The 9,314-nt window shown below is 39.5% G+C and overlaps 1 protein-coding gene across 1 annotated transcript in view; it reads right to left on the bottom strand.

Moving 5' to 3' along the window:
* Positions 1-759: 759 nt before the first annotated feature.
* LOC107665855 (armadillo repeat-containing protein 4-like) overlaps positions 760-9,314 on the bottom strand; it is a 66,201-nt gene continuing 57,646 nt past the window's right edge. Inside the window, exons 19-20 of the mRNA XM_016456913.1 lie at positions 8,663-8,884; positions 760-1,239 (exon numbers count right to left, since the gene is read on the bottom strand). Of these exons, the coding sequence (XP_016312399.1) occupies positions 1,126-1,239; positions 8,663-8,884 (336 nt within the window). The 3' untranslated portion in view covers positions 760-1,125. The remainder of the gene's footprint in view (positions 1,240-8,662; positions 8,885-9,314) is intronic.

Here is a 9,314-nt window from a genome sequence, read left to right as displayed (position 1 = left end):
TATAATAACTGCATACTTTCACTTTTTACAGTGCAGCATTGACACTATATAGTCACTATATGACACATTTCCACTGTTTGTTCCACAAGTTTGCGTAATTGTATCTTTGCTTGTTTTGTTGTTTTGCATTCATTATATCTGGTAGTGAAAGTACTGGACATTGGATTGATGCCGATAATATAAAACATGATTATTTTTAAGGATTGCATTTTATGGGGCTGTCTGAGCAAAAGGCATGCTGCTGCTGTACTGTTGAGGTGGTCTCATTTTCCTCATACACACTCCTACTTTTAACAGGCAAAATTAATGAGGACATTGAGAGGAGCCGTCACCATATTTTTTCAATAACAAATAATAACGCAAAATACTCCATCTCATCAGGGAGCTGCTGCACGTCAATTATGCACAAAATCATATTTACTCATAGTGCAGAAGGGACCTGTTCTCCAATCATTGTGCCCATTCAAGTCACCGTTGATTGAATTTATGAGCAATTTTTTCACATAAATGGGACTGTCTTTGTCTGGTTGAAACCATGTGTGAGAGTGTGTTTTCTTTAAATGTTTGTGTATGTGCTCTTCACAAGGTCTGAATAACTATTGTGTCCATGAGCATGTGAGACCATCTGAGAACGAAAGAAGAAAGAGAGGGGAAGAAAATATGGTGAGTGCTTCTGCTTTAATCAGTAAGCAGTCTTCAATTACAGGGTTGCATGAACTTTTTAAACAAAAGTCACATCACCAGATGTGCCTGTTACTCAGACGTGTGGACAACAGTACCTGTTGAATTCATGAATGTGTTGTATTCATGCTCTAAACCACTTCAGAGAATGCAAACTGTGGAACATTTGGCGTGTACACACATAGGAGAAGAAAGCGTTTATTGTTATTGTTAAATTAGATGCTGCAATGAGGAAATTGCGGGAAAAGGCTGAGACAAGGGTGAGCCAGGGTTGTAGACTCCAACGAATTAATTAATGACATGTTTAGCTTTGGCTAAATGCTTCCTTTTATTAAATAAACACCCATCGGTCATCACAGCTGATCCATTTATACTCATTGAGTGGGTAAGTTAACTCATTTGTTGACCACTGCGGGTGAGATTGAAAGGAAGATGTGGTCACTTTTACCCATTTTTAGCTTTGTCATTGGCCAGCGCCAGGCATCGAATGTTGGCCACACAGCTGGCTGCTGCCTCCTGTAGAATCACATCCGTGGATCCGATCATGATGAGCAGGAGCTGCAAAGAGGAGGAACATGTCAGAAACAGCCATCACAACATGAAATGATAACGCTGGCCAACATTCTCCTTTCATTAGACAGAACAAAAACCGCACAGCTACAATAACAGTCATTCACGAAGGCCTCTTACAGCAGTTCTTTCCTGGGGCTTGAAGGAGACATCTAATCTGTTATTAAGCTATAAATGCAACTGTTTGCACACTGCAGATTTTTGCCAGAGGAGTTTACAGCTCCTGGGGCTGCCAAGGCCCGCTGCCTACTGGATGGCAGCAGCACTGCGCCGGCTCATTAACTCACATATCGGTGTGTTTAGTTGCACTGAGAGAGCATAAGAGGTAAGATAAGAGGTAGAACGTGAGAATATGTCAGTTTGTGTGTGAGTGAGTATATTAGCGGAATTATGTTTCTTACTGTAATGAATAGATTAATTGTTTATCAATTCTCCTCTTGTCCATAAAGCATTGACTGCTGTAGAGCCCTGAACATTTGGCCATGTACTAAACCACAATTTGGCAGCGCCCTCCATCAGATCAAAGGTCATATCAGATCCCTCCACTTCAGCTTTGTGTAACCCGCTTCTTTTGATCCATTCTCTCAACAACAGGCTCTCTGACTCTAAAAAAAGACCACTTTCTGGAACATTCTGACTATATATTAAAAACTTTGTACAATGAGAGTTACTCATTATACACTCTAAACAATGCTGGGTTAAATACAACCCAGTGCTGGGCAAAATAGGGACAAACCCAGCAATTGGGTTGTTTTGACCCAGCGGTTGGGTTACTACCCAGAAGGTTGGGTTAAACATTTAACACAACCGCTGGGTCAAAACAGCCCAATTGCTGGGTTTGTCCCTATTTTACCCAGCACTGGGTTGTATTTAACCCAGCATTTTTTAGTGTGTACTGTCACACAAAGTGAACCTAAGGGGTAGAGTTTGTGCCAATGCCACACTGTGGTTAAGTTATACAACATAGTATAAAACTGTTATCTTTCTGTCGAGGGAGGGAGAGAAAGACAGACAGAAAGATTAGTGGTGAGTTGTGTTCTTAAATCTAAATAAACAAACCGCGGGCAAACACACTGGCACAACGGGCAGTCTAAATCTGTTTGGACAGTGTGTGTCCCTCACTGCAGTACCAACAGGAGGTCATTCATTGAGCTTCATCCAGTTTATGCCAACACATTTAAGCTAGAAGTTTTACTTTATCATGCAGGCCATGGTCAAACTCTCAAGAACCATGGATCTTTTTGACTCTGAATGCTTAAAGGGGTCATATGATGCGATTTCAAGTTTTCCTTTCTCTTTGGAGTGTTACAAGCTGTTCGTGAATAGATAAGATACCTAAAGTTGTAAAGACTAAAGTCTCAAACCCAAAGAGATATTCTTTATAAAAGTTAAGACTCGTCCACGTAAAGTCTCAAATCCAAAGAGATATTCTTTATAAAAGTTAAGACTTGTCCACGCCCTCCTAAAACGCCTTGTTTAAACACGCCCCCACATGTCTATTTCACTGTGTGGGAAGATTTGCATAACACTGCCCAAATGATTACGCAAAGAAAGAAGGCGTAACTTTGATTCTCGCTGTAGTATTGTTGCCGCTGCCGCGCTTTTCAGAAAGGCGGGGCATAGAGGAGAAACAATAATGTACAGTGTGTGGAAAATAATGTTTTTTTAACCTTAAACCGCATAAACACATTTCATTACACAAATTCACAAAACGTCATATGACCCCTTTAAAGGCAGGATATGAGTATGTTGTCACAAATATACTCAAATAAATAAATTAATAACTACATTAAAGAGTCAACTCAGTCTGTTCACTTATTCAATTTCAAAATTCTGTCCCAATGATTACCATATTTTATATGCTCTATGTGTGTGATCTATGTGTGATCAATGTGAATAAAATACTAAATTAAATCTGTTAGTCATACAAGGTGAATGTCTCGGATTAAACTGCTTGATTTATTTAGATTATGTCTAATCCATAATGTCTTTTTGTACTTTTTGAAGTGTGAACATTTTGGTTGCACAGAATTTAAATAGATGGACAAAAATGATGATGAGAATATATTCCTTTGTTTTCTGAAGATCAGCGAAGTCTTATGGGTTTGGAATGACATGGGGTGAGTAAATGATGACGTTGAGAGAGTGTTGTTTTTCGTTGGGAGAGCATTAGATGACAATACCCAATATTGACTGAAATTGAAAAATATATATATATCTCTAATATTGGCTGGTAATGTATTGTACCAATATAATGTTTCGTCTCCTCCACATCACCCTGGTGCCATTTTGGAGAATATCCACCGGATCTGTCTCCTACATTGTTGTGATTTGATCTGAACAGACATGAGGGTGAGTAATTAATGACAGAATTTTCATTTTTGGGTGAACTAACCCTTTAAAATCCTGTCTAAAACTGTGTCAGTGTTTGTAGATTTGAGATCTATTAATGGCTAAAATGTCTCAGTCAGTATAAAGTGTGTTACTGTAAGGCTAAGTTTGAACTCTTTTCATGTTATACATTCACCAAGTTTATAGACAACATTAAGCCAAGGCACAGAGAGGCAAGACATTCCCAAAATTCCCTGCTAAAAGTTAAATAACGAAGAATAAACAGATGGAAAGACTAATGTTCTCTCTCTGAGCTCCACCGGATTCCTGAACTGAACTGACATGCACAAAAACTGAGAAAACAACAGCTTCGATAGCATCTCTCCTCTTCTAGAGTCTTTATTTGTTAAAATTGCTTCCAAGTTTTTCACATAATTTTAGCAGTCTATCTCCAGCACATGAATGAATCAGTTATCACATTCAGCTGGATTTGCCTTTTTTAAAATAGATCCCAAAACACCTCGAAGAGGCGAACGGATGCAAACACGAGGCTGCAGCAACATGCCAGCACGTTCACACAAGCTGCTTTTGTGAGCAGTCAGAGGATGCCTGCGACAGGGTCAGCCACCGTTTGCCAGAGCTCATAGAGTGTTATTCAGCCGTGGCCAAACAGGGGCTCCTAGGGCCTGGAGCGGAGCCTCAGATAAGCATTGCTCTCTGTCTACCCCTGCCTCTCTCAACTCTCCCAGCTGGTTCCTGAACAGACTATAATAGCCCACTTGTTAAATACTCCCAAACCTCAGTAACATGATAACTTGCCTTATGTTTGAAAAATGAATGAGAGTCTTTAAGACTTTCTTCTGTCTTATACACCGCAAGAGCGGGAGGATCCTGACCTCCGGGAAGGTAGAGCAAAAACATGTTTTCCCAGGCTTCTCTTTCAGCACAAGCACATGCACATAAGTTCTCACACATGTACGCACGCTTGCACACACATGCCATGTCACGAATGTAGGTGTTGTGGTGTTAAGTGCAGAAGCGGCAAGCTGCCGTTTCCTGAGGAGAGGTTTAAATCTCAGTAAAAGCCCCCGTCCACCCCCCTCACCTTGTTCTCATCCTCTACCCTCACCCGTTTTCTTTACCTCTTTATTACATATACCAGTTTCCTTCATTCATTGAGCGACTAGAACACAGTTCTAAATGGCTTGTGTTCTAAATGTCCTATTGAACTGTTCTTGTGAGCTGCACACAAAAACACACAACACGATCAGTGTAATCTGATTCACGATTCATGACTTGTATGAACTGGTGCTTTTTAGTGAATCAAAAACATACAATCCTGAAAAAATGTCTCTCATGCTTTTTTTTGTGAATCAAAAAGTGAGACCAGTTTAGTCTCAAAAGTAACTACTCTAATCAGCAGTTTCTTTTAAAGTTCAAAAAGACAAGTTACCTGTTTGAATCAGTCTGAAAAAGTGTTATGCTTGTATCATTTATATAGTATTATATAATATTAAATACTATAATAGTAAATACTATTATAGTATTTAATATTTTGAATTAGCTTTTATTTCCATGTCTTCCTTGTAATATTGAGTGTTTTTTTAATTTATTTTTTTTTTTTTTTCAATATATAGCTATATATCTATTTTATCTGCTCTCTCAGGTTGAAATTATTCTATTAGTCTATTTGCTTAATCTTTGTTTTATTCTTTTCCAGGCTCTCCCTCCTGTTTTTTATACTTATGCTTCAATAAACATGCTAAGAAAAAAAATACAGTCTTTTAAGGCTTTTCATGTAATCTACACACATCTCTTAAACCCTTTTCTACTCTCACACCTGAGATACCCTGCATTCCTCACCTCAGATGAAACAGAGGGTCGAGTCATGCTGTTTCAAGACATAAAACAGTCCAAACTTCAGACACATGCTACAGTAGCCAGATCAGAGAGCTCAGCGAGAGAGAGAGAAAGAGAGACTGGAGGAAGACTGAATAGCCTGAGTGTGTATAAGGACGTCATCTGCTTGAAATATCCACAGCAGCTTCAACCTGCTACACACAGACCATGACTAAAATGAAACGTATGGAATATTTCTACAGGTCAAGGCTAAATCATGCTCTTTTTACATCTCTCCTTCATATTTTGCTTATATAAGCACATTTGCACGCATACTGGTTTGTTTTGAACACATAAACAGGACAAAAGGGAAAACAGAAGCAACATCAGAGGACTGCGCAGGTTCACAGTCCACAAAAAAATACAGTCTAAGCCGCACAAAACATACCAGGATCTGGCAACTCGCACCAGCTGGAATCCTCTCAGATGAAAATGGCTGATAATTACAGTTCATATTTTGTAATTTGTCTCGCAAAGGTATTTTTGCCTATGAAAGGAGTTCTTTAATAGAAAAATCTGGCTAAAGCTGTCTGCAAGGATTTATGGTTTCAACAAACAATCTGCAAAGCTGTGGCGGTGTGCTGGAGGGAAAGAGAGACTGGATGAAAAGAGATTTCTGAGCATCAGACACAACGAGGAACACCCGAATGAAAGCTGTAAGATACTGAGCGTACATGTCAAATCAAACAGTGTGTGTTTAATTACCTCAGGCTACAGGACGCTCATACGGACAGCATGTTGAATGGTGTTCATAGACAATGTGTCTGTATTTTTCAGAGATCAGCAGCCCCAGCCATAGTAGTTCCCAAGTGGGCTGAACTTTCATACAACATCTGTTTTTTGAGGTGTAGCACACTTGTAAAATCATAAAAGGCTTTTGTTTCAGAACCAATTTAAAATGCTCTTTCATATGAAATATTCAAATGGGATATTAAAAGTTGTTTTTTGAGTTTAAATAAATTGTGTAAAAAGGCAGAATTTGGAGAGGCTGGAGGATGCAGAGACCATCTCTAATGTATTTTCCAGTGTAAAATACTTTCTTCTCAATGCTTAATTTCCTCTGCTAAAGCTTGGGGGACTGAGTTCTACACCATTAAGAACGCCGAGCTGCAAAGTTACAGACAGAACATAAGCCTGAGAGGGCACAGCATGCAAAGCGGGAAAGGGAGAGAGAGCGGAGGAAATCATTACAGCTCTAAGCTGTTGGGTGTAAAAGAGCTTCTGACTCTGAAATACGATTGCAATAATAGCAAGAGGCAGACTTGAGTTTTACACCCCTTAATAAATTAGACTGCAGCGCAGACATCATTCCCTGATAAAATATCTCTCGAAACCCATTTACAATGATAGGAAATATTGTTTTAAATGACAATTGTGCTTGTGGTTGTTCACGTGGAGGCAGCAAATATGTCAGTGAGAACAAGTTAAAGATGTAATGAGGGCGCAATTGAAGGCTGGATAGCGCAACACATGCAGACACAAGCATTCACACAGACACAACACAGAGCTGTCCAGTTTTTGTCATTGCTTGAACCAGGCAAAAAAACATTCGCCTTAACGACTTTTGCAAATTGGACATTACTCTTTTGGAACACCCAAAGTTCAGTCCAGCCTCCAATTATGGGCTGAGCTGAACCACATTCACTGCACCAGCATATCATACTACAGCACACCATTAAAGGAACATGGGAAAAAATATTTGGCTGCAACACGACAACCACTCTCATAATTTATATCCAGTTGTTATTGGGGGTGTGGGGGAAGCTTTTTAACTGTATGTACGAGCTCTCAAACAGTTTTCTCATGTGAAAATCTCATTGGGAAAGTAAAATGTGGTTACATTTGAATATTGGCAAAACAAGTTTTTTTCCCCCCCAATGGAATTAAAGTGTACATGGCAGAAATAAAATGTCATACATCATTTATTGAAGAATACATAGTTCACTAGTGTTACCTGCAAGCACAGTCAACAGGTAGAGAGCATCTTGAGTCTATGTTTAGCCCAGTCTGAGTAAATGTAGGATGCTGGTTTAGTCTATAAAAGACTTCTTAGACTTTCAGTGTCAGAAAAAAGTCCAAACATAGCACATTTAGAGGTGCAACATCTAGTCACTGAGGCAGTACCCTTATGCAACCCTAAAAGGTGCATATTTGTACCTTAGAGTAGTTATATATACCCGTAAGTTACTACTAGGAATCTTTTATTGAAAAATAAGGTAAAATATGTCCCTTTAAGGGTAATGCCCCAGGGACAAGCTATCGTACCCCTAAAAGTAAAATTTTTTCAAATTTTTCTGAGAGTGGAATAGTTTGTTTAAGGGTTATGCTAATCACTAGGTGACATTATAGAGTTCAATAATAAAATGCATTAGGTTTCTTTTGAGCTTCTGCAGTCTAGACCTGTCACTCTAACAGCCACATCTTGAAATGCTTGATTTTTGGCATTAGCGGGGAGCAGTTTTCCCTAAATAACCCTGCAAGAGCTACAATAAAACCCACATCACACCTAACACATAAATCCGTTTAGTTATTTGTAAATTGAGCAATTATTATGGAAAGTTTTAAAGACCATGTAAGGCATTTTTGTCTAACATAGAGTGTATCTTTTAATTTGAGCAGCATATTGGGTGGATTCCAGAACCTGCCACTCAGAAAGTATCCCAGCAGTGTTCTGTCACCCCAGACCAGTCTGTCCTGGCCAAAGTCATGCCACAGTCACATTCTGCTCCTTCTTCCCAGCAGCTTGCTGAGCAACTGTTCCCTGCGCAACAGCCTTTCAATGCTCAGCAGCCCTGGGATGCTAGGGCACAGGGGATAACTGGGGGGTGGCGGAGCGAAGCTCAGTATACACTGATGTTTGCTCTACTGAATTCCCATGACAGTTAGAAAATGCTCTAACTTCCACCCCCCAAACCATCAACCCCTCACCTCTTCAAAAAAAAGAAAAGAAAAGAAAACATGCCTTGTTTTACTGCCCTCATTGCTCAAAAATAGTTTGAAATACATCAATTCAAAGCTTATTAGCGATGTTTTCACATGTTGCAAGCTGCGGTGTGCCAACACTGCTTGTATTTTGGAGAAAGTTGGAAAAGTTTTATCAGCTAGCAATGCAAAAAAAATTATGTATAAGCAGGTGACTGGTATGCAAATATATAAAACTAACACGCAGTCCGATCAGTACCTTGACCACTCCATTTTCGTGCATTGTGATGCAGTTGTTAGGGTCTTTAGACAGCTCAAACAGAGCCCGGGCTGTCGCTTGGTGCACCAAAGGGTCTTTTGAGTGAAGGTAGTGCACCAGTGGGGCTACAGCTCCAGCCTCCCCAAATGATACACAATTACTCCCCCACGTACAGCAGCAGGCGATGGCTTCTGCCAGGTACCGCCGTAACTTATCGTCCACCTGTACAATCACACAAAGAGAGGGGGACAGAGAAAACCTAATTGAACTGAGTACTGACGGTTATGCATTTTTAGTATGGTTACAATTGAGCGTATATTTATAACCAATGCTCCATCTAAATTTTTTTCTTGCTGAGCAAAACTTTTCTTTATTGGGCGGACATTTCGGCCACCTGAGCAAAAACATTCTATATACCAGACCTGTACAGCGCACACACAAAAAAAGTGTGTAACTTTTAACTTTAATGTGCCATTTATATTTGATTTGACCCTTGATGTACAGTGCCTTGCGAAAGTATTCATACCCCTTCATTTTTTTTCACGTTTTGTTATGTTGCTGCCTTATGTTAAACTGCTTTAAATTACTTTTTTTCCACATCAATCTACACTCCATACACCATACTGACAAAGCAAAAACAGAATTGTCACAA

This window comes from Sinocyclocheilus anshuiensis, unplaced genomic scaffold (genome assembly GCF_001515605.1).
Source record: "Sinocyclocheilus anshuiensis isolate Anshui unplaced genomic scaffold, SAMN03320099.WGS_v1.1 scaffold647, whole genome shotgun sequence".
Lineage (NCBI taxonomy): Eukaryota > Metazoa > Chordata > Actinopteri > Cypriniformes > Cyprinidae > Sinocyclocheilus > Sinocyclocheilus anshuiensis.
Note: the sequence above shows the minus strand (reverse complement) of the source record. Positions and strands in the feature narration are given on the sequence as shown.